Raw genomic sequence first — 26,572 nt, 5'->3', positions numbered from 1 at the left:
ATAGATTTCTAAATGAATTAGAAAAATTATACAATGCAAAGTGGAAAAGAAATTTCATTTCTAGACTTTATTTATTAAAAAATTACAAACATTAACTACCTAGTAGTACCTTGGTCACAAGAATTGCAAAGTGCTATTTAGATATATAATAAATGGATGAACTACAATTAATGGATAAACAAAAGTACTAACCTCTCCGTCTTTTTCTGACTGTGGCAACGGCGTCTAGCGGCAGGGGGTCATCTGAATCGTAGAATGACGTAACACGATGAGGGGTCACAGCCGTCCTGTTAAGGTTGGGGTATCTTGTGCCCGGGTCAAGGGTGTAAGCGCCGAAGTCACGGTGCAGATTCTCAGGTGTCGTTTGAGCTAGAAATTTTAACATTAAATATAATACATCAATAATGGAGGGAAGGGGATTGTTAGTAGTATCAATTAATAACCCTTTTGTTGGCAATTTGACCTCCAAGCGATTTCCCCTGGAAACCATCATATTTAATTTCTGAAGAATTTGCCACGATAGGGTAACAAACCTAACCTCATACACGTCTTATCATCCTCCACTAGTGCCCGGCCAGTGTATACCGTTAGCACAGGCGAATGTAGATTTGCTATAAATATAGATTTATAGCTTGTATAATTTATTACGTAAACTTAATTCAACTCAAGTATTTATGAATTGTGTATTAGATATTTCAGTTAACTGTAATATCCTAAATAGAGATTGGTATTAGATGAAATCTGTAATAATTACTAACAGATTAAACTTGGTAGCAAACTGATTTCGTAACATTTGCGATACGCAATGCGGAGTTATCGTTGATTGGAAGTAATTACATATTTACATTTTATTTTCTTTATAGTTATATATTATTATACACAATATATTCTTTTTCGTTGGTCACAATCCAAATGGTACATATTTTACAATCACGATTCAATGTAATTGTGACTAGAGAGTTTCCTCTACAACAACTATAATTAAAATACTTAGTAATTGTAATAAATGTGTATTATTCTTAAGAGGGCTCTTAGAAAAAAAAGGTCAAAAGTGACATATAAAAAACAAATACTAAAACAATACTAAATTTATAAAAAGGTTAGTGGCAGCCAAGCTGCCAGCCACATAATACACATAATACCCAACTACTGATAAAAATCACATTTGAAATTAAGTTCAATATTTTTTGACAAACCAAATTCAGCTTTACTTAGATACGTCATTTGTGTGTAACTCCGTAAGTTAGAAAGAACATTTTTAATGTGCTACTATCAGCTTGTTTGTCAATCCTATTACAATAGTAGCTGTCATCTATATACATGAACAGAACTACAAAGATCTCGTTTCCACATGGCCCTTGATAATATGTATTTTATGCTGTAATTTTTCTGTCTAAATGGAGTACATTGAGGTACCAATTTATAGTTTTTATAGTCTATCTTTTAGTATATGAAATCTTCATTAGGTTTACACATTATTCCTCCTCTCTCCTTGACTTCAGTCATCAATTTCTTTCCACGGGACACAAAACTATACTAACCCAATAATCTATAAATAGATTCTCTTTCAGCAATCACATCTAGTGGATGCGGTGGAGGCCCTTGTCCCCAAGACCTGACTGTCCACGCCGCGTCTAAAGCCGATAGAAAACCACGCGCGCAGCCTGAGCCGGTTGGCCAGAACGGTTCGAGGAGACTGTCTCCAACCAACTGGCAGAGTAAACGGCGCCCGTGTCTCTCGTACACCTGCATAAAAGAGGTACAATCTCTTTATAATAATAATAAGTCAATAGTCTCAATATGGCACTAAAAAAATAAAAATGACTACACTTTAAAAAGGATAAATACCAAAACATTCAGTAATATTTACTAAAAAATTGTGACGGAAGAGAAAAGAATTTGTGACTATTTTTTTATTTCCTATGTTTTCTCATCTTGCAGTAAGGCAATCCAGGTTCATTCCAAGATACGTCACTATATCTCTTTGGAGAGAATTTTACTATCCAGTATTACTTTAGGGCAATTTCCTTATAACAAACTATCACATGAAGGTATGTGAATGCACTGGAAACCATCCTCCATTTTTAAAGCCACTGGTCGATATCATTAAGACCATTTTGTAAAGCTTGTGATGTTTGGTTGGGGCATGTATTGCTAAACCTGCAGTGTCATCATCTTACGTAGCTATAGTTAGGTTCTCGCATGGTGGTAAGTTTGATAGGTAGATGTTATAGAATACTGGGCCGAACCAAATCCCTTTCCACTCCATATACAGATTCCCTGCCAATATTTGATGGAATTTAAATCTGTGATCTCTTTCTTTAGCCAGAACTATCCTACGCAATAAATAAGACTCCAAATAAGTATGAGGTAAACACGATTTGATCAAATGTCAAGAAAAACTGATGAGACATACTCATTCTATTCAAATGACTTTGTATCACATATCCTGTGCACCTGCTCCATTGTTTCATGTTTCACATATAGATATGTATATATATGTCACGATTATAATACGATCGATATAACGATCTGGGAATACTACCGGATACCGTTTTACTTTTGTTACTTTTTTAAATTTACCCCAAATAGTATTTATCATCAATAATTTTACATAAATTAAAATGAAATTATTTATTTCTATTATCTAGATAATATAAGACAGCTACGGCGGGTTAGTGGGTTAGTGTTTTCAATGTACATTATGTAAGTATTTACTAACAAAAATGTATCAAGTATTTATATTAGTTGTCTAGTACCTATCACACAAGCTCTGCTTAGCTTGGGATTAGACAGTGGTGTGTATATTGTTATGGGTTAATATTAATATTAAATTTATATAATAATTTTATTACAAGCCTTCCGTTGGTTCAGTCACTACTAGATTTTTGTTATTTTTTAACAATTGACTTACAATGCTAGCGTTTTCAGCAGCATACATGGACGTGAAGTCAAACAGCGCCACGTCGGGCTCCCCGTAGTGGTTGAGGGCGAAGTCCCTTAGCGGCAGACGACCGTCGGTCGAGAACCTGGCCGCCTCTTGTGCATAACGCATCAACGCCGCCCGGTCTACGTTCTCGACGCTCAACAGTCGTGATACTTCCGTGTAATCCTGGTCATAATAAAATATTAACTTTTGGTATCCTGAATAGAAATAGTATAATTTTTATTCAAGTAAACTAAACTTTATTTTTATGTATTCAGTAACTTACTTATTCATAGTGCTGATTCAGCCAAGAAGAATAAGTAAGAAACCTCCTGTTCTGATTTAAATAAACATTATTGTGTTCAAAATTCAAATTCTAAGATTTTAGTGAATTCATAATAGTAAAATATTAAATACTTGGTTACGTAACAATATAAACCAGTCATAGTGATCAGAGTGTGCTGTCCTTAACTAGTAGTTCACGAGCATGCAAGGTTACGATATTTCAAATAGAATGTAAATAATTACTAACATTCAGCAGTACGCCCTTATCCAGGAGACTGTGCTTCTTGGCGGTCATTACAAAATAATGTGTGTCGTCTTTATAATACACTATATTCTCTAAGTCGATGCCAGTCATCTCATATAACTCTTTGAAAAACTTCTGATTAAATATAAATGCTACGCCGCTTATCTCCGGCACCTGTTGAGTTCAAAAATGATATATCAAAACTTACATAAAAATCTATACTAATATTATAAAGATGAAAAGTTCATTTGTTTGTTTGTAAGTACTAATCTCAGAAATTGAAAATTTCCTTTTTGTGTTGGATAGTTCATTTGTTGAGGAAGGGTTTAACCTATTTACGCTACGACCAATAGAATCGAAGCATAAGTGAAAAATGTTGCAAATATGGGGAAAATATTCATATTTGAGGGCTACCGTTTCGTTAATCACGCGAACGAAGTCGCGGACACAGCTAGTGGCATATAGTTAATTATATATATCACGATATAAATTATCATAGCTCACACTATCTTTAGCTATATATATTTTAAGTTAAGCAAAATATATACACTATATATATTTTGTTTAACAAACTGGAATCTATTGGTGTTAGAGGCGTGTCTCTTAATATATGTTCCGAAGCCACCTTGAAAACCGTACTCAATTTGTAAGAATTGATGGTTTCGAGAGCAGTGACGAATATATCAGCTATGGTGTTCCACAGGGTAGTGTCCTTGGGCCTACCTTATTTTTAATTTATATTAATGATCTTTGTAATATGAATATTCAGAATTGCAAACTATTACCTATGCTGACGATACAGTTCTCCTTGTTAGTGGACAGAATTCGATGGAAACTAAAGTACATTCAGAAAATGCCTTAAAAACTGTTATGAATTGGCTTTAAACAAATTATCTTACTCTTAACATTTCAAAAACAAAATTTATACCTTTTTTTTATTAACTTGACTTGTATCGTAAACATTGTAATTTCAAAAATAATGTATAATAATCATAGACCATCCTCCCTCTCTCTCACACACACATACACATTGGATATTAATAAAGTAAAACAAAAACTACTGTGTATATCACGCTAGTTTTCTAAGCTCCGCCCTCTAATAAGACTAAACTATACGACATTTTAAGGTTTACTATATTATATAAGATACATTACATAATGTAGACTATGCTAAACAAAGTATAATCTACTAACAATCGTTATTTCAGATCATATTGCAATAGCAAAAACCACCCTCTCCATAATAGTTTTTCTCATTTATGTAGATCCTCCACCCTTCGATCGATCCCCCTTCCAACGGGGATCGATATGACGACGGCCTGGGCCTGAGCCGAAGTTCGAACCCCTAGCGGTGCCCTAAGACTAATGTCGTATCCGTCTGGCGGGAGTTGGCCTTCAACCGCTCCATAAGTCCTTCCGTGAGTTTGGAGTGCTATATGCACTTGTTCCCTATCGTCCGATAAAGCTGTAATATAAAGCTAAAATTAGCTGTATACTAACCGAGGCCTCCTGCTCCGTGTGCCGATTGATGAAATTAGCAGTGATGGCCATAGCTAGTTTGCCACGAAACTCCTTACGCTTGAAGCCTTGCAAGGTGTTCCGTTTCCCGTCAGCGCCCAGCAACGCGTCGAACTCGTATTGTGACACTGGGTGTTCAGTAGGCGATACTCGCGCACGCCAACCCAATGCTGGGAACAATATTTTATATTACAATAGCAACTTTTTTATTAATTTTCCTATGCTGACCACTACATCTCATATATTACGCCACAAAATATGATCTTAAGTTGCCATTACTCATTGACTCCCAAAATTTTGTGGTATGGCTATAATGTATCCCAGTAGGGGTCATTGCTACTTCCACAACATGATTATCGGCGTTTTGCTTCATTATTTTGTTTTTATATTAAGAATTTTACTTACTTTCAGAATTTTCTGATTCTGTCGGCTCCAATAATTCTTCGAAACTTACACCTTCGTGAAACTCTACTCCCAACAATAGCGCTACCTGCAACATTCAGTATCTGTATCACTATGTTTTTCACACGTACCGCATAAAAAGCTAACATATAGTACTCATCATAGAAAGTATTAATTATTAAAGGTATGAAATGATACTGAGGGTAATAGGAGTAAGCCTTATAATACTAATAATAAATATTAATAATTCCTCTAGACTAGCTAAGAAGGCCCATCTATCAAAATATACTTTATTGAGACAAAATTTCTAACTAATATTAATTACACTAACAATTACAAACCTTGAGTAGTATACACTGTAATTGCCTAATGCTAATGTGGTCTATTGATCCAGCGCAAAACTTTCCAAAGAACTTCTTGGCTCCAAGTGCGCGCAGGTCCTGAATGACGAAAGGCCATAGATGCAGTACGTTATTACGAGACATGCGGTCACGTTTCTCGACCACAACCTGCAAAAAACATGGAATTATTATTATAGAAATATTGTGCATGGGTAAGTGCAGTATTACATAATAGATGGGCTCTAGTAGTAGAATGTGGGAAACGCGTTTGGTTTTTTCTTTGCGATTTCAATCTCACTCAACTTTACCTCTGTGTAATATTATATTATTTTATCTAGAAAAATATTTTATATAAATCTGATATTGTCCTTTTTTCTCATTTGTTACTACTTTCCCTTGTCGATAAATTTCCTATTTATTCCCAAAAAAACGATTTCCCATATTAAACAAATACATATAATGCAGCCTAATCATATCCAAATATCATTCATATATAATGACATTTTAGCAATGATAGTGTGATTGAAAAAATATAATAAAGCGTAACCAGTACCAATGATTCTACACTAACCCAAATTCTCAACAAAGCTACAAATAAGTACTTAGAGGATACCAGCGAAGCTAAAAGTATTTAACTAAAACTTGGTCTACTAAATTGTAGACAGAAAATAGGAACTAAATTAACATTGAAAAAGAAATTTAAAGACAGAATAACAAAAAATACAATTTAAAATATATTTTTAAAAATATGTACATATAATTTTAATATATTCATATACTAAAAAACAACTGAAATTCACTGAATCAATTCGAAAGCTGCAATCTAACTATTTCTGAATCATCGAATCTCTAAATGCTAGAATATACAAGATATTTTTTACACATTGAAATTCGAATTAAAAATCTATTTACTCACTTAAGACTTTTTAGTCAAGTTTGTTGTAGTAATCTTTTTTCACCATTCTATGGTAGGAGAAAAAATATAGAGTTCACACTACTCACCACTTTGGCACCAAGCAACTGGCATTCTATAGCTGCTCGAAGACCACAGGGTCCCGCCCCGATGATGAGTACTTTGTTGGAGGTGCACGCCCGGCCCTTGCCGTATACTTTGTGGTTAGCACGAGCATCGAACTTCTTGAACAGGGCCTGCGCTTTCCACGAGCTAGCCAGTTTCGCCTGCAAAGAAACGGGCCATTTTTTAATTCTTAGTATGGATATTAGAATAGAATGATTATCGTTAACCATGAGGGGAACGAATTAAAATAGGGACAGAAAGCGTCCGGAACCTCGAATTACCACACCTGTTTGGATTAGCGGTGTGTTTAGCTAGGTATTTCCTGGATAGAGCGGGACATTTGTGCTGCATAACCACACGTGATCATGAAGCATGTGCTACCATTTATACATTTACATCCAGCGTCATCATAATTACTCACTGTGTCAAAATAATTAAATCGTCGAGAGATGATGTAAATATAAGGAATATAATAAATGTTGCTTAGTTATGAACAGCATGATGAATACTGACGACCATGATAAATATAAATAATGATGATAATAATGTGTAACTATGTAACTATACTGATATTGGCAATAAATGGATTTATTATTATTATATCATGTGTTCCATGTCATCAATCACTGAAGAGTACAGACTCTCAAGGTTTTTTTATAACCAGTGTATCCTAACGTCCTATTATATATGATGTCCAACAATATTTGCTGCAAAAGACATACTTCTATCTACCTACATAGGCGAAGTCTGCGACTTTCCGTCATATGGGCTGTAGGCTTGTTGAATATTCCAATGATTGTAAAAAAAAATAGTTCATAAAAAGACACTGCCAGCACGGTCTGGCGTTTGGGACTATAGTATAAGGGATGATAAGTGCGTGCTCTTTTTATTTTAATGGTTTTTAGTAGTATTACGAATCCTAGGTATTTATAGCCCTGCTGGATTAGCGGTATAGCACTCAGTTCGATTCCTCATATGATACAAATATTTTTATTCATGAGTATTTTCGTCAGTTATGGTCTGGGTATTTTCTATCTATATTAAGTACGGTAAATACTAATATATATATATATAAGTAATAAAATTATTACTTCTACTTCTATTAATATCCAGTTATTTCACTATGTTATGTGAACCTTCTGAAATCGATATTGCGGCAGAAATACTAGGAAATACTCTGCAAAAAGGTATTTTGATGCCGCCTTAGTATTAATACTTTAGGTAACTAAGACATTCTTTGTAACAAAGATTGTATACACAAACTTTCTTATCATTTTGCATTAATTAAAATTGTGCAGAGGCGGAGTCGGATAACGTATTCATAACTCGCTTATTGTATATACATTAAAAGTCATTTTTTAGAGATAAGAAGCGATAATAATTACAAAGTACTGCTCGGAATGGTCAAGTGCTGCATAATAGCACTTACATGTCATTACAGGTCTGCTATTTTCCATGCGTTTGTTAAACCAATTATCAACTGACCTTAATGATTCTCTTTACTACTCTATTACGATTGCATACAGTTGATATTTATTTACCTGGATTGGCATAAAAATTGTCAGGAAAGCCGATGGTAACTGCCAATTGTCGCCTATATACAAAACCATGGACATTACTTCATCATGCGTCGCCATTCTCAAGGACTATAATGTGTTATGTACTTTATACCTTGTAATTTCACTTTAGGAAGGCATTGGCGACTGGTGAGATCGCGAGAATGCGAGGGCCCATTCTGACGACTTTGTACAAAGTATACATCAGTCAAAGGGAAAAAACTATTCGTTTACATTATAATCAATTGTAACTGCATTCTATTTCGTATTATTTCTGATTGCACGATAGTTGAAAGCAAAAATGTAGCATTTTAGTAATCTGGTGTTTCAGGCGTCCATAGGCTACGGTAACCATTTACCATTAGATGGGCCGTATGCTTGATTGTCACCATCGTAGTATAAAAAATAGTTTTTTGGCTAAAAACGACAGTGTATGGTGTACATTATATTTTGTACTTTCGCCAATTGAGAATTAATATGATAAGTACTTATTTCTTTTTACCAATATTGAAATACTTTTTTCAAAGATTACACTATTTCATATCTATATCGACATATAGATAATGGCAAGTTCGGATATCGAATAGCATGTCTAACCTATAGACCAATCAGGAAGCAATCAGCATCTATATCAATTCGCAATAGTGTATTACTTTTTCATGATGCATTTCACGGAATAAATGAAATCTGTAGAGTGGCCTGCATTCCATAGAATGCAGGGGTGTCCGATAGTATTCCAAGGAATTCGCGTGTAGCCAATTGCGGTCCGCGGAATGCGATATATGTAGTTATAAAATCTCATATCTATAGATCTATATATATATAATAAAAACATTACTAATTTGTTGTTGTCTGTGACATGAAACATATACGTGAAAAACTATAACTATTTACTCTTTGTCTTGTTCGTTTACTGTACTTTCACTAATATTCTTAAAATTTTGTGTTTATTTTATATCAATTGGTATGCGAACCAAAAAGTAATGAATATAAAGTTGCAGGCTGACAATGAAAATAAACGCTTGCATTATCATTTAAGGTTTCGCTTATCAGTCTACAGACGAAGTGGCAGCATTGTGCAATTAAGTAAAGCTCGCATTTGAATAATAATTTGTTATAATATATACATATATGTATATTTCTTTTGACCACTCCTCAATGTATTTCATTCATCTTTTTTTATAGTTATCTAACAGATTATAGCAGTTTTACAGCACAAAAAATTTCACAGAAAATTGAGATATTTCATAAAGCTTTAGATCTATTTTATTTTTGCGATTATAACAATGTGTTCATTCATCAAGACAGGACGTCTGTCAGGCCAAGTAATTGTACTATAACACCATTCAGTGGTATGTGGCGAAGCAGTGAAATAGGCAAGTCGGCATCAGCTAATCAAAAGTAAAAGCATATTGTTTATAGTATACAAAATAAAGAATAATCACAAAAAAGTATTTTTGGATATCATTTTTATAACATGATACCCTGAACTTCATTCTGATGATATATGACGAGATAACCTAGCCCCGAACTCGACAATTACTCTTATCAATTCATTTACAAAGTAATTCCGAAATTTATTACGGATTTTAATTACTATAATTAGCACACAGAAACAATTAATTCTGTTATTAACAAGTAAATAAGATTAGGAAAACAGAAAGGAACTGAACTGTGACTATTTATAAAAATAAATACAAAACACTTGCTCACAACAATTATTTTACCTATTAGCGTAGGAGAATGCAGTATTCCATACGTAACAAATTAAAAAATATTCTGTTACGAATATTTCTAATTTTATTTTTCGATATATTTAGTGTATCTATACTAATATTATTAGTCAGAATGTGTTTTGTGTTTCTATATGTCTGTTTGTTATCTTTTCGCAAATAAACTGCTGAACGGATCTTAATTAAATTTTATAGGAACAAAATCTTCCCTCAAAAAATCACATATAAAGTTTAAGGTTAGCGCAGACGTAGTTGCGCACAACAGTTAAGGTACATTAAAAAATATTACCAGACCGTCTAATGAAATGTAATTCAATATACGACTATACATACTCAATTAACTTAAATCGACTGATAAATTTTTTCGCAACAACAATGCCGTAAATCTGATCTCATGTTATGAATTACATACAGGTTCATTGATGAAACACAACACTCAATCATTTCGCCGCATACTTAGAGAATATGAGATATTCGCAGATAAGATAACGTGTATCTTAAAAATATTTCAAGCACTTCTTTGGTCCTCAATAATAATTAGTTCGTAGTCGCGTATTATTTTGCAATATTCTTATTCTATGGGGTTACTTCTTAATTCGTGTTGGAGTATCATATTAATTTTGTGAGTGTTAAAGTTTGACCTTTTTTAAAATATTATTATATTTAACAAAGTGCTAATACGACGAACTATTTCTAGGTTTAAGTGAATTTACAGTCTTTAAAAGTAAAGACCAAAAATCACTGGGTTTTTATTTTGTAAATACACATATAATATAGAAGAAGAGAATCCAGAACAACACAAAAAATCATAATTAGATATACAAATGTTTGTACCATGCGAGAAATCGAACCCGCGGCCTTTGGAAGTAAGGCGGTTCGACAAACCACCAAAATCGTCAAAATAAAATAGCTTGGGAATAATCATTAATAATAAATTTTATAATTGAAATAAAGAACAAGTGCTATCACTAGCACTTGTTTTTTATTTTTCAATTATAAAATATACTCACAAATTTTATAACAACTATATAATGAATACAGTCGCTTGGCAAGTAATTACTTGACAAATTTAACTCTGAAGAATTGAATACAAGAATTAAGAGAATATTAAAAACGCTAAGCAATAAAATCGCAGGAGCATGAAACATGAAGCTAAAAGTCATAAAACAATTGTGAAAACAAGATATGTGATAGTACGTCACGAAGAGCAATCCCTGCATTCATGAATGGAATGGTCAACTAGTCCGCCTAATAGAAAGTGGTAAATGTCGCCATAGAAATTAATAGCTTTGTGACATTACAATACTAAGACTAATAGATCTACAACGACAATGTTTCTGTTAAAGAAATATCCCAGCATATACCATTGCACCCTTCAAGTTGTAGAGTTACATGAGGTGTAAGGATTCCGAAATTCCTGTATTTATACTGTTATATCTTATTCATCCAATCGGAACACGCCTTGCGAAACTGTACAGCAAAGTATTTGACTTTGCAGAAGTACCAAATGTTCATGTCAAAGGAAACTACGATAGAGATGATGTAGGCATTCATATGTTGCGTTGCCACTCACCATCAGGTATGTACTTGATTGTTACTGTCTTTTGCAGTATGTACAAATAATAATATAATAATAAGTCGGGAAAAGTAACAATTTTCTGTGACTACCTTGTAAGAGGCGTGTCGTGCAAACATTAAACACACCATTGTAAACTCGAACAAATTGAAATAAGTCTGAAAATGACTTGATAGAAGTGTAAATATACCTAACGTCATAATTATACCAGCAAAAAATTAAAATTCAATTACCACTCATTCATTTCATTTACCGCGCAATGTTCACATTAAGCTCATAACAATAAATAGTATAAAACTGTTTTCATCTATCTATTTCCCCGCTTATTTTTCTAAACGACGTAATGGAATGTACATGTAGAATACTTGCATATGGTGGGGCGTATTACATTTCATGCACAGAAAAAATAAATGCACCGAAGATACTAGCAGCCCTTCCTTCCCTTTTTGAATATCCATACCTTACCTTACCTTTCGGACAAAGTTCACGGACTTTAATTTTTCGGATACGGGGTTTTTAGCTTCTGAACTTTCCATGGGCCTAACGTCTCCACGACAAAAGGCACAAACCAATACGACGCATACAGATTCTCTTTAAAATTGCCGTCGGCATTACAAGCCATACCGTGCCAGGACGAGAGTGTGATCCAGATACACTTAGCGCCAATGTCCACACACATGGCATACCGCCAATGTATCCACTCACATGTAATACCACACCAAATATTCCTAGTTTCGGTGAGACCAGGATCATAACATCATGCTGTTTCCCATCTTCGCCGACAATGCCTCTTGGCTCCAATATTACCGGTATTTGTGTCGCCACCAAGCAATGTACTTATAATATAATTATGGCATAATGAGATATTCGACCAGCATTTCACATGCAAGAGAGATCATAGTGCCCTAAATCATCAACAGTAGCATCACAATTACAACGAAGAGGCTGGTTTATTTTAACACCCAGGCGCCCATCGTCAGTATAAGAGAACAATTACCTAGAAATATCTAGAATCCTTTCTGCTCCAGGCAGAAGACGAGCACAAGAATCAGTCCGTTTCACAGTGACTCTTGAGGTTCAACTGACTTTTTATCCAATTGTCTCTGCGAGAGACACGTATAGGCTCAGTAAACAAACATTCCAAATACCAAGCATTTACAGCCTCAGACATATCTCAAATCCTACGGAACCGGACAAATAAACCACAAAGAGAAATACAAGCATGAACAGAAGCCAAAACAACGAAAGAAAAACAGAAGAAACCTTTCTTACGCGTCCTCCCCATTTAACTTGTTTTGTATTATATTACAGAATTTGTGTTTGATCAAAGTAAATTAATATATATACATATTAAATACAATATATTTTTGATATATTATATATTACGGATTCATCAAATTGAAAAAGAAGACAGATTTAAATACGTAATTGAGAGACATGTTTAAATATAATAAAGATATCTTGAATAGGCACTGAAAAAGATATTATTATGTTAATAGTTGTCACCCCATTATTCTTTTACAATAGAGGTTGACGATATAAGATCAACTATTATGTGTATAAATAAATGTATAAAATGGTTATAAAAATGTAGAACAATACAAAAACGTTAAGAACCGTTCATGAAACGAGTTTTCATTATGCTTAAAGGGTCTAAACTTTGGTAACAGGGTTCTTACAAATTAGGTATGTTAAAACAAGTTTAGTGGTTTAAACGGTAAAAGTTTGAAGGCTGAGAATTTAATAAAATTGATTTCTTATAAACCGACAATAAAGCAATAGGTTCTAATGTAAACTGATGTTTATTTATATTGATTGATACTGATGTTTCTATAGTTTGATTTTGGTTTATTTGCATTAACATAAATATATTAATAAAACAAGAGCCAACTAAAAGTTAATGTATTGTTTCTTAAAATACTTCTGACTAGAATAGAGTGCCATAGCTGTTCAACACAAAATAATTGTAAGAAATTAGTTATGTTGAATACTCATTTTCAATTTTTATATCAAAGCAGTCACAAGTATCAAAGCATTCATCCTGCAATTCTGTTCTACTGAATATAGAAATATTCCACAGGTAACTACATATATTAAAATGTTTTCCATTCCCTAAATATAGTTCTAAACATCTTATGTTCTATTTCGGGTAGTGTTAATATATAACTCTCGACAAAAACTATTGGGTACAGCATTCCCGCCACTCTTCCAGCACCACGTCCGCATAACTTCAATGGCATTACGCCAATTGCAGATTGTGGAGGAATATTCATTCCTGCTGTATGAATACCTAATGTAATTTGATAGACGTGATACTCCACTATATATTTTGTAACTTATAATACATACTACGTGCACAGGGTCTATACTTAATATACTAATATAAATTTTATTGAATCTAGTTCTGTGCAAAAATCTAGATTCAATAATATAATTTACGCCAGATACTTGACATCTTGCTAACGTGATATAGGCACGTATTACAAGTACAAATGTTGCTAATCTAAAAGCACTATATTAAAGTTCATACTACAATCTAGAAATATAGTTCTCCCTTATAAAATAGTATTATGAAAAATCAGTTAAAATTTAATGTAAAATAATACTTTTAAAATTTAGCTAGCGGTGGCAAAAATAGAGAAAATTACTCTAATAAAAAAGATAACGCGTTACATTTATATGGAGTTGATTATTTATATGGAGTTGATTAATAAATCTTCTTTATAAAATAAATTGAAAATTATTAGTCATATAGTTGTCACATAGTCAGCTTAGTGATTCTAACTGAAATAGGTCACAGTCGGTCTCCACTCGACCGCATACCTCGCACAGCACTTCTAGCACATTGGCCCACCGACCGGGCGACCCAAGTTAATTATAACGAAAAGCGTTGTCAACCTACATCAATCAACAATTAGTGAAACCATTTAGTCATCAGGTGAATACAGCCTAACACCGGCATATGTCAGTCGTACTATGTCCTCTTATACTCAAGCATAATTACATATAATTAACTATAAATATCCCATATAGCGACGTTCAAAGCATCGCAGGCACATTTGCTTTTAAAAGTAATAGGTACTTATTTACTGCATATCTAATATAATAACCATTCCTAATTTTTTTTCCTTTAAATATGTTTTTCCTCTTTAGATTCATAAATATTTAAAGAAAAAAAATTGTATACAGTTGGCACTGTTATAATAACAGTGACACAGTTACAAATAGTCAACGCTTTAAGATTAGATCTGAACCGATTGATCTGAACGATTGCGATAGCTATTGTGAAAACTTCACATTTTCTGATCCAAAATATAAGAAATAGTATTCTAAAATACAAATGATTCAAACTCTATAACAATAACGTAAAGTATAATAAAAATGCGGATATTTTTTTCATATGACAACATTTTTTAATACGAAGTAACATTGCGAAAACAATTAAGATACCTATATGATTAATTTGGAAATCAATTTGGTAATTTAAAATCGGAACTCCAGTCTTATTTATTCGATGACCACAAAAACCACATGCCTTATGACTCCCTCGTATACCTAACAGTGGAGTTTTCTGCAATGTTTGTCGTCATTGTCCTATATACATTCGACCTGAGTCGAAATAGCAGACAAATACTGTCTACGAATGGTGTGGTTCTAAAGGTAATCTCAATATCAATATAGTCTCTATGAATTTTAGAATTTAATAGTGAGAACATAGACATCAGATTTCTTTACCACGAGTATAATGTTCGCCCTTTACATTCCTCGAATAGTCGATAATATTGGGGTAAGCCCAGACGACCTTGTGCAAGTCGTTGAGCACTCGGTACAACGTTTATCCATACCGTTGCTAAAATATTATTACTTTTCTAATTCGTACTTATATGGAATGTAATTTTAAGAATCGAAGTACATAAATGAAAAATGTTTCACCATTTGATATTATTAGATACAAATAGCATATTTCAAAACCTTCCAAATGCACATATTATGCTTATTTATATATATTTTAATAGCTCCGGCAGACGTTGTTTTGCCATATAAGTTAATAATTTAGTAGTAGTAGAGAGCAGTAGATTAATTAAAATTTCAGGACCCCATTTCGAGCTAAATATAATACTATATTATGATTTAAAATAAGTTAAATCGTAATATAGTATTATTTCGAATTATAAGTGGATTGCATTAATAGAATTTCTAACTGTCACCCAGGCATGTTAAAACAATTCAGTTTTACATTTAAAAATATTACATATGTTAGTTACTATGTGTAAATATTTTCGCTTATTTTTATATGTATCAACAAACCAGACTGTATTAGTCAAAATTGTAATTATTGAGTTTAATGCAACAGTTATCTCAACACGTACCTTCAGTTTGGGATAGAAATCAGGAAGTCGGGTGGGTTTGAGTGTGAGGGTGTTGCAGATCTCCCTGTGCAGCGCCAGGATTTGTTTCATGGTACCCGCCGAACAAAAGTGGTCGAACATTTCGGCGGCCAGCGCGCACTCCGGCGGTGTTACCTCAACACGCCCACCCCTGTTCATGTTGAGGCGCTAAAAAGAAAGAATTTTTTTTATGGTATTATGGTAGATATATAATATATTACAGTTATGATATACATATATATACCCACATATTAATTCGTGAAGCAATTTTTTCGTAAAAACACTTGTACTCCTTTTTACGAAAAATTAACGGACGGAGGAGTATTACATTTCGAACTGTTATAGCATACGACTACATAGATTAACAAAGCCTATGGATGGACAACAAAGTTATGGAACCTTAATAATGTTCAAACTTATAATTTAAATAAATTATAGTAATATAAGATAATAATATCTGTATGATAAAATATTTGCTGTTTAATTTTTTTAAATCGCCCAAACCAGAAAGCTTTTTTTATGTGTATTATGACGTTCAAAAGTCGTTTGATTTTTGAACTCCTTAATACACATAAAATAAGCAGAATGCGAATGATAATAATGGGTGCTAATAATAATACATGATATAGAATCTATCTATAAATACATATTCATACTCTGTAATCCTTGCCCAAATAATTGGAAACTAACTGTTTTTAATCATAAATAGATCCATTAGCTATGTACGAGAACAAAACCGTACACACACACTATTTGCGTGCAACATGACGTCACAAGGTTTCATTCATTCTATTTCCAGCATCCGTTCTTTATATCAGCGCTACATTTCCTATCTTTGTTAAATGCATATCCATGATAAACATTTGTTATTACGTTGGAATCTTCTATTTAAAGAACTATTTTTCTTGGCATTCTAATGTATAACTGACTTTCTTTTCTACGGCCTGAATATAACTGTTCGAATAGTTGCGCTTAACCTACCAGTTAAAAGTTATAATCAAAATCAGGAGAAAACTAAGATGTCATGCAATAAAATTATACGCAATGAAAATTAACGCATATTAAGCTTCTTTTTTAAACTGATCTATTATATATATAAAACTTCCTCTTGAATCACTCTATCTATTAAAAAAACCGCTTCAAAATCCGTTGCGTAGTTTTAAAGATTTAAGCGTACATAGGGACAGACAGCGAAAGCGACTTTGTTACTAAGTAATGAAGAAACGTTTACAGCCTCACAGTTTCACAAATACATACTTGTTTCAGTTAAAATTATGAGAGCGAAAGATATTTTTGTAAAATACTGCATTTGTAAACAAAGTAAGAGAAACAAAGAAATTGTATACAAAACCGCGCCAGCACGTGCGAGTTTGTTAAGCCGAGAGTATGACCTCGCTGTGTGTAAAGTACTGTTCTGCCGCATCTATTTTCACAGGACGTTTGTTCGGGAAGAAAAAAATAAGCTCATGTTGAATCTACACTCATGGTGGGCTGCTTTGCAATTCTATTTTAAATTTTGCATCCCTAAAGAGGCAAAACATAATGGTTTATACAAACTCAAAGGAATTGCCGTACCATGTTAATCTGTTTGATTTTCCATTTACCGTATTAGTCCATGATCTGTACCAATTTCATTTAAATCATTTACTGTTTTTTTCTTTAAAGAATAAGAAATATCTAATAGTATTTACCGTTATACGTACATATCAACACATATTTTGTTAAAATTAGTCTTGAAGAAGTTTTAATCTAAAGTAGAAATATAACCGACACTTAATTTTGTAACAAATTTAAAAAACAAAACAACTGCACCATTAATTAACGTTAGTTCTGTTCATTTGGGATTAGGCCTCAAAGTGACCTCTTAAATGAAATTTATACTCGAACATCCGGTCATCAACCGCAGACACTGCTAAGAAATAATTTATGTAGCACGGAAGGTAATAATCTATAATTGACAAATTTTATTTTTTAGTCGTCAAAATAGAGAATATATATAAGTCCGGTCACTCAAGCAGAGCGTAATTTTATAAGTATCAATTGAGTTAATATAAACCGTTCCACAAAAGGTCAATATTATCTCACGTCCTATAAAGGATTTTAATCTGAGTTAATACAAACATTAGTATCTATTATGTGTAAACAGAAATACAGTTTTCTGTACACTATCAGAATAACAAAATTATTGGAACCGTTCACGTTATTAAACTCTGTACCACTCAATATCTTAATGAAGCCAACTGTATAGTCTGCGCCGTAAAATAAAACAAGTTGTATTAACATGACATTTTTTAATATAGACGACCTTTGCAGTAAATATAAAACAGAGGATAAAAATAATTGTATCTTCTTTTATACCATAAGTTTATTATAAATATACCTACTTAAACACTTCGAGCGAGGTCAGTGCCTTCTACGTGAACCGGGAATATTTTGTCAGAAATAGCTGTAAATATATACATATGTGTAGAATAATAAACTGAAAGCAAGACGAGTCTTTTTATACATGTTTTTTTAACTTAGTAGATTTTCAAAAGGGCGAATATTATTTCATCTACATCTTATGCGTCATGCGACATTTTTGATATAGTTTTAGAACTAATTTAGTCCATTGCTAACGTGAGTTGTATACAAAAATTTTGAACAAATTTATACAATCGGTATTGTACGAAAACCTGAGTCAAGGGCAACCACACACGCAAGGTCAGTGAATTATGTAGTTAAATTTAATCGCAGTATAACAACAATATAATGCATCGTAAAGTATTGTTAAGATGTCAGTTTAGTTGTGCAGTTGTTAAAACGTGTTCATGCTTTTTGAGCATCTAATAATATGGTTTACACGTAACAACATAATATCATCGTTATTATGAAGGTACTATGGGTAGGAGGGGATTGTTAATAATAATAATCTCAGGACATTTCACATAGCGACATCTAGTTACGCTAGCTAAAGTCTGTGTTATGTGTATTAAATAACGGATACAAATAGATTATTTGGGTAAATACATACATATTACACATAGAAAACACCCAGACCGACACAAACAATCATAGTCACGAATACAAATGTTTGTGCCGTGCGAGGAATCGAACCCGCGAACAACGACAGTAAGGCGGTGTGTTATACCGCTAGACCACCGAGGCCGTAAATAATGACAACTACTTAATTCCAGATGAATTCGTCAAGATGGGCCAACAAAAACAAACGCACACCAGTGTATACCGTTAGCAGAGATGGGTACACCATTCCATTATTACCGAGATATAGGTAATAAATAAATAGGAACTCTCCGTCAAGGATAATGTCGCGACAATATCGTGGATGTGTTATGTAAATAGTAATTTACTGTACAATTTTATTACACGATATTGTTGTGGTACTCCACAAGTACACCAATTGCATAACTATTAATAGAATCGGTTGAGAATAATGTTTTGTTTTGACAAAAACTATATTAATATCTACAGCTGTATTGAAGAACAGGTGGACGTGACAAAAATCAATAAGATATTGTGATTTTTGACAGCCCCTTAATCTAAATAATTATTATAAATTAGCTATATAATCTGATAAACAAAAATAGATATTTTTAGCCGACTACAAAAGAAGGAGAAATTCAACATGCTGCTATTGAACAGATTTAGATGATACAACATATTCGAAATTGTAAAATTTAATTGTTCAAAATATATGTCCTTACTCACAATAAAGTTTTTTTTTATGAATGTCTACTTTTCATTAAAATCTATCAAACAAACAAGACACACCTCAACACACAAAAACATACACACTTAAACATAGGAATAAACTGAATCGATTTATACGAACAAATTCTGTTCTTCCTTAAAGGACAGTTGACTCTTCTTCCTATTTTAAAGTTATGTTACATGCAATAGGTATGTGAGATGCTACCCCAAAATAAACGTTGAAGAGTGCATGCAGGTTTTAATGCATAAATAGTGTATTAAATACTTATTTAATCTTAGTACAAAAATATACAGAATTTTACAATAAAGTTCTTAAATATATTAAAAACCGATACTGCAAATTCAAAAACAATAAATGCAAATTTTTAGTTACACTTCTGAGAATTTAAGATTATTTTTATATTTAATTGTCATTGTCAAAATTGTGTTATGATTAACAATCAATACAAACTAACAAAAATACTTACGTGTGTAAACTATATGTAAAATAAATATATCAAACGTCACTAAAACACACTTCACCTTATAAACATATGAATCACATGTGAGATAAATAATTTATCTTTGACCGATTACCATTAACTTTGTGTTTCAAGACGTCTGTTAATATTAAAATTAAATGTTAATTGCCATATTGTACAGTCGCTGTTCGCAGTGTTGTATCTAAAATTGTACTGCACTTTTGTTATGTATCCTAATCACAGCTTGGCCCAGAATACATTCGGCTTCGCGACCACCGCCGCGCTAGCAGTACTGTCCGGGGTTCTTTGTGACCGACATTAAAAGCGATAAGTAGGTACATGGTTATTCAGTTCATTTACTTACACATGTGGTTTAATTGAAGTCCTAATAGTCCGACAGTGTAGTAAAAATATAGATGTACAGATAATACATTAATTATATTATGACTAATATTTATAAAATAATAATACTGGCCGCAAGTTGTAGTGTCCGTAAAATAGTCTAAACAGTGTTCGTCATGGTTGTGACTACAAAGTAGACAAAATTAATTGATAGAGACAAATTTTAAAAAAAGGAGTACATATTTATTAACCTAATACCTAACTCATAGAAAAACATTGTGGCCAATTCAGAGTCAATTCGCAATTAATGTATTATAATATACAATATTTTATGAAAATTCATGAAATTTTCATGATTATGATTATTATAGTCCATGGATACTTGTCATATTAAGGACATGTCCTTTCAACAATGAAATCTTTATACGGTTTTAATATGAGCGCTCTTTGGGAAAATCGCAGTAGAGGATTAATGAAAAATATTTCCATTGACTATGCATTGTACACGACTATACTTATTATTTTATTTTATGGTATACATTACAAAAATATACCATAAAATAGTATTTACAAAAGCCGTAGGTCTCACTATCTCCATTGTTTTACAGAAAAATTTTGGACATACATCACTTTTACCAGCAAATAATACAATGAATTGAATTTGTTGCTGGAGCCATCCAAATGTAACAGCACATATTGTTCAAAATGTTCTGTTGCGATTCTATTTACGAGCTATCATCAAAGCAACCATTTTAGACCGCCCGGAGAATATAAATAGTAGGAAATTCGAAAATATGTATACTAATACGCGTGCTTACGTGAGATACATCATTAAAACAATGAGTAAGAAAGACTATTGATTACGATATCAAAATTCTAGGTAACACTACAGATTAGATAACATTATCAAATTAGCGTTGAAGTGTATACGACTACCATATATGTCCATATGCATTAATAAGGCGTATGCCATATATCTTCGTGGAGGGTACCTTAGGAAGTAAGCAGAGAGAAACAAGTGTTAAATGGTCTATTTTTAGGACTACATATAGTGTGTAAATATTATGATCCTTTTTACTCACACTGAGGTTACGATAAATTATTAACTGAATGTAATTTTTTTACTGGAATGGCAACCAGATAGCGGTGCACCTGAAGTTAAGTGATAACCGTCGCCTATATACATAATCAGCACCATAGATATAACGCCCGTAGGTTACGGGTTAACATTCCGAAGGATTTATATGTGTGACGTTATCTCCTACCCTGCAGCCGAAACAGTCATGTATTTACCACGTTGGCGATTCACAATGGATACATAATTTGGAGTAACAGTCATGATGGTATAAATATTTTGTAAACTTTAAATTTTCTCCAAGTATAATAAGGTTCAGTGGTAAATCATCTACGGCAATAATAACTCGATTGTATTTCATCATAACGATAAGTTCAAATATATATATATATATATAGTGAAGTGATAAATTAACACGAGAGACTAGTAGTAAAGTGATTTATAATTTAATAAACCATTGCAAATAATGAGTCTCACAAACTTTGACTATTACATTGTAACTCATTTTACTTTAAGTGGTTAATAAAAAAAATCTAAATCAAAAAACTTTCTATAATACTTATATTTCATATCGAAATAGTATAACTAGAGGCATTCAAACCGAATTTAAATTAGCTGGAATGGCAATTAAACTATTGATCCACCTGGTAAAAAGTAATAACTATCGTCATCATCGTCTGTCATGCATTGGCATTCTTGAGGAACTGGTAAGCCTCTATATTTACTGTTATTTATTAATCAAACAACCTTACCATTGTCTAGTTAATTAGTTAAGTTTTTTTTATATAAATGATTTATTCTATTGATTAATCAGTACTAAAGTTCCCGGCACAATGTTTGCGTGGATAATGGTTAGGCCATAATATGACTGACAATAGGCCCATTTGGGAATATGGCTTTCATTTGTTTATAACACACATGGCACAGTCCGTCTAAATTGATATAATTAAGGAAGTGACTCAACATTGGGCTTGGAAGTGTCCCAAGTGACGCGTAAACTAGTCGTTGTGGTTCCTCTGCAGATTAGAGGAAACTACATAGTGATGTCATCACATTCAAACCTTTTGGTTGCAACCCCAGGTTTCGTCTAGTTCAAGGAGGTTGCTATGAGTATTATAGGGTCGGAAAATTAAATAAATATGACGTATATATAAACTGTAATAGATACACGAATTAATTAAAATAAAGAATCTATGAAGTATATATTATTATGAGAAATATAATGAGACCGTGATCACGGTGGCCAGGCGACTTGTTTAGATTAATTTTATTTTGAGTTGTCCACTGTTGGTGCTCTGTTGTATTATCGTATGTTATTCTGGGTACTTTTTACAAAATCCGATATGGCAATGAGTTATTCACAAAGACGAAAAAAAAACTTAATCACATGAAGACTTTTAATGTTAAAGTAATAAGGGGAGGGGATTGTTAGTAAAGCAAAGTAGAGGTGCCATTATGTTAAATCGATGTCCATGCTGTCCCCCTTACATAACAACGCGGTCAATTCCTGGTGAATTCGCCAGGATGGTTAACTGATTAGACTTAGGATGAGCATGCATACTATCATCCTCTATTATACTCTCTACTCCAACATAACCCATTAGCGCTGGCGGGTGTACCATTCCATAAATAAATAGGTATTTTTAATAAAAATAGGTATTTTTATTTTAGTTCTAAACGTGGCATATATATATACTCCTTTCATAGACGTTTCGCAATAGATCATTTTTACGAGGCTTATATAAGGACATCACTGAAACGGAAAAGTGAGTATACTTGTACGTTCACCGACAAACCAGACGATTTCACCTTCCACTTAATTAAAAACACCGCATAATTAATCAGTTTGTATAATATTTCGCTTGCACATTGTTATGAGACTGTAAACTGGTCCCTACTTTGTTCCAAACTTAGATAACTATGATTTCTATAGAACTATGATTTTCATGTATTTTGTTGTTATAAATTAAAACGATGATTAAAAAGGAATTTTTCCTATTTCATGAGCAACATAGCTCCTGAATTTTACACTCTCTTTCCATAAATGCTCTGCTGTCATTTTTTTTTCATAAATATAATATTCTATACTCTCTTTTATGGTGGTGATTTGGATTAATATAATAAAAAGATAAACAGATAAGTTTTGAAATATTGGCTAATTATAGCCGAACACAATGTACTGTACTGTGTAGGTACTACAATTTAATTGAAATATGTCAGAAAACAAAATTTCTGAATTCTATAATAAAATCTAGAGATACATGCATACAAGAGAATACAGATAAAGGTCCATCATGCATCTGTCTTTACAACCATATTAAAGGTCAGGCAATGAGTGCCATTGGCCTCTATGCTTCAGAAGCTTGCTTTATCAACTGTCATAACTCGTCTCGTACATAAACGCATCTTTTCCGTAATTTATTGAATGTATACAATACATCTCATCATGATAGTATAATGAAGACCTACCCTGGTACCGTCTCCTTGCAATTTCTCTGAATGTTCATCATCTTTCAATCGAAACAGTTAACCATCATTTAGAACGTTAGTAACAATATTAGTACTATAGTTATCACAAAATAAGCAATTCCCGTAGTAAATATAAATAATAAATATATAAACCAGGAAAATTTGCACAGCGCCCATCTAGTGGGATTAGTTGGCGCTGCTGACACAAAAACTTATATACATTTTTATTAAAAATACATAGAAAATACCCAGACCATTAAAAAGAAACATACTCATGAAATGTTAGTAACGTGCGATACACTGGAAGGTGGGTAGACTAGCCAACGTAATATAGCAAAACCCTAGTTTAAGTACGTTTTACTCAAAAAATATCGACACAAAGCGCGGAATACTTTCCAAACTATAAACGTAGCTCGCGATAACAGTGAAAGGCAAACATAAATTTAGAATTTTATAGAGTGAAGAAAATTATATTCAGACGTTACTACCTCAAGTTCGGACCGTTGTGCATAATGACCAGCAAATGTACTAATTAAATGATCAACATCGATTATAATCAATAGCTGATATAATAGATTTAAAATATAGACGCGTACAAAGTCGCTGGCACCAATTTGTTATTCCATTTATTTCTAAAAACATTAATTATTTGTTTTACTTACGTTACGTTACGTTTTTAGTCACACTCAAATAATTTCATATAAACTTGAGCGTATTAAATTCCCTTAACAATGTAACTAGCCTATTTAGATTAATACTCATGTCACTCATAATATTTCCTATATTATGAGGTCAGCAGAAATTGATAAGTAAGAAGTAAACGTCTTTATAAACAATCACATAATTACAAGAAAGATAACTACATTGTATAACATAGTACTGTAACCACTGTGGTATTGTCGGCAACATCTCTACAATGTATCAAGTACTTGCATCTTACATATTATGACTCTTGCAGAGGCACACACGGTTAATTATCTAAGTGTAGGCACAGATGATTATAACAAGCAATACATAACCCGACTTTCTTGATCCGACTCAAGTACGTAACAACGTCTACGTCCGATTGTTATTTATAATACAAATCGTTAATAATTTTAATCTTATACAGTTTCAAAGTTTATTTTGTTAATCTTTAGCACGTTTAACAGAATATACCCTTAAATAGTTAAAATATCTAAGCGAACAGATAGCGGAAGCGACTTCATTTTATACTATATAAAGATGATTCACAGTGACAGATTCTGATGACTTGCTTATGGCCTATTGCTGTAATCCACATATAGATTTTTTATAAATCTGTTCTTTATACAGTAACTGCATAAAGCATAGCATTAAACCCGGCATAATATTAACTAACTATACGAAACTGCCTGTACTTATATGATACTAAAATATGTATAGTATGACGTGTCGGCGATACAACACGATATAAGGAAGGGCATTCACATCATTAATGTATGCAGATATATATATACACAATCGTATAAAGGCTAAGCTAATAAAGACAAAAGGCTACTTATATTTATATAAAATATATATAAGAATCAATAGCAGTTTGTATCTTGATGGTCTTGAATAATATTTCTTTGTCTTATTCGATTAAAAATATATAAATAATCGCTACTTTACTTCGGTACAGTTTTCACAATACATCAATCACATCAAATTTAATGTTTACTTTATTATAATTAGTTTAACAAATAAGTTGCCCGGTTACTCGTTTTCTATAAACAGTAATCCGAACGCAAAAGTGAAGTTGGGCAGATACATTCTTGCTGCATATATTATAAAATAAACATTATTGGTATTTTGATTTCTTTGCTACAAAGCTCGTTTAATTCTGCGTTTAAAGTAACGCTTTAAATTTAATCGAACCTTATTTCGGGTAACATAAATAAAATGCTTTTTGCGTTACATCTAAATGGCCTTTTGTGCAAATGTACTGCTATTTTTCTTTTTAGTTGTATTACCGATAACCGTTTTGCCATTATCACTATTCCAGCTTCGACATGACTATTTATGACTATTATATTAATACAATAAAATTAAGATCAGTTGTGAGTCAAATTAAAGAAAAATCTAGACATCGCTGGCAAACATAAAACAGCCTCCAAGATTGTGATGATGCACGCGTGGGCGAACTGAATCACCCGACCGCGCGCCAGTAGGCTACCCACACTCCTATATGCTGATTGTTCTCATGTCACGCTTATATTAGGAACATATGAGGCGCAAACTGTTCCAATTCAATAACTAAAATCATATTTTATAATAAAAATATGTAAATGGTAAAAAAAACTCAAGTAAAGTCTATAACTAATAGACTATATTGTTACGCATACTGTTACGTTCAGGTGATCAGCAATGGTTTCTTTGATAATTGTATATATCACCCGCTTGATAGAAATTTATATAACTCTTTCTTTAAGCAGGCGCTGAATACTTTTTACAGCATATTGAATGAGGTAATTTTTTTTTTCAGATACATATTGTATAGTGCAAACTATAACTAAAACTGTTATTT

At 32.6% G+C, this 26,572-nt stretch overlaps 1 protein-coding gene across 5 annotated transcripts in view; it reads right to left on the bottom strand.

Moving 5' to 3' along the window:
* LOC131849362 (F-actin-monooxygenase Mical) overlaps positions 1-26,572 on the bottom strand; it is a 52,296-nt gene that overhangs the window by 22,383 nt on the left and 3,341 nt on the right. For all 5 annotated transcript variants that reach the window (XM_059199429.1, XM_059199431.1, XM_059199432.1 and 2 more), the window contains exons 2-10: positions 15,970-16,155; positions 6,719-6,895; positions 5,717-5,884; positions 5,379-5,463; positions 4,956-5,143; positions 3,459-3,629; positions 2,915-3,112; positions 1,542-1,746; positions 193-369 (exon numbers count right to left, since the gene is read on the bottom strand). In XM_059199429.1, the coding sequence (XP_059055412.1) occupies positions 193-369; positions 1,542-1,746; positions 2,915-3,112; positions 3,459-3,629; positions 4,956-5,143; positions 5,379-5,463; positions 5,717-5,884; positions 6,719-6,895; positions 15,970-16,146 (1,546 nt within the window). In that variant the 5' untranslated portion in view covers positions 16,147-16,155. The remainder of the gene's footprint in view (positions 1-192; positions 370-1,541; positions 1,747-2,914; positions 3,113-3,458; positions 3,630-4,955; positions 5,144-5,378; positions 5,464-5,716; positions 5,885-6,718; positions 6,896-15,969; positions 16,156-26,572) is intronic.

Source organism: Achroia grisella, unplaced genomic scaffold (genome assembly GCF_030625045.1).
Source record: "Achroia grisella isolate CSIRO2021 unplaced genomic scaffold, CSIRO_AGI_Agris_v1 utg640, whole genome shotgun sequence".
NCBI lineage: Eukaryota > Metazoa > Arthropoda > Insecta > Lepidoptera > Pyralidae > Achroia > Achroia grisella.
The sequence above is the reverse complement of the archived record's forward strand: the minus strand, read 5'-3'. Positions and strand labels throughout refer to the sequence as shown.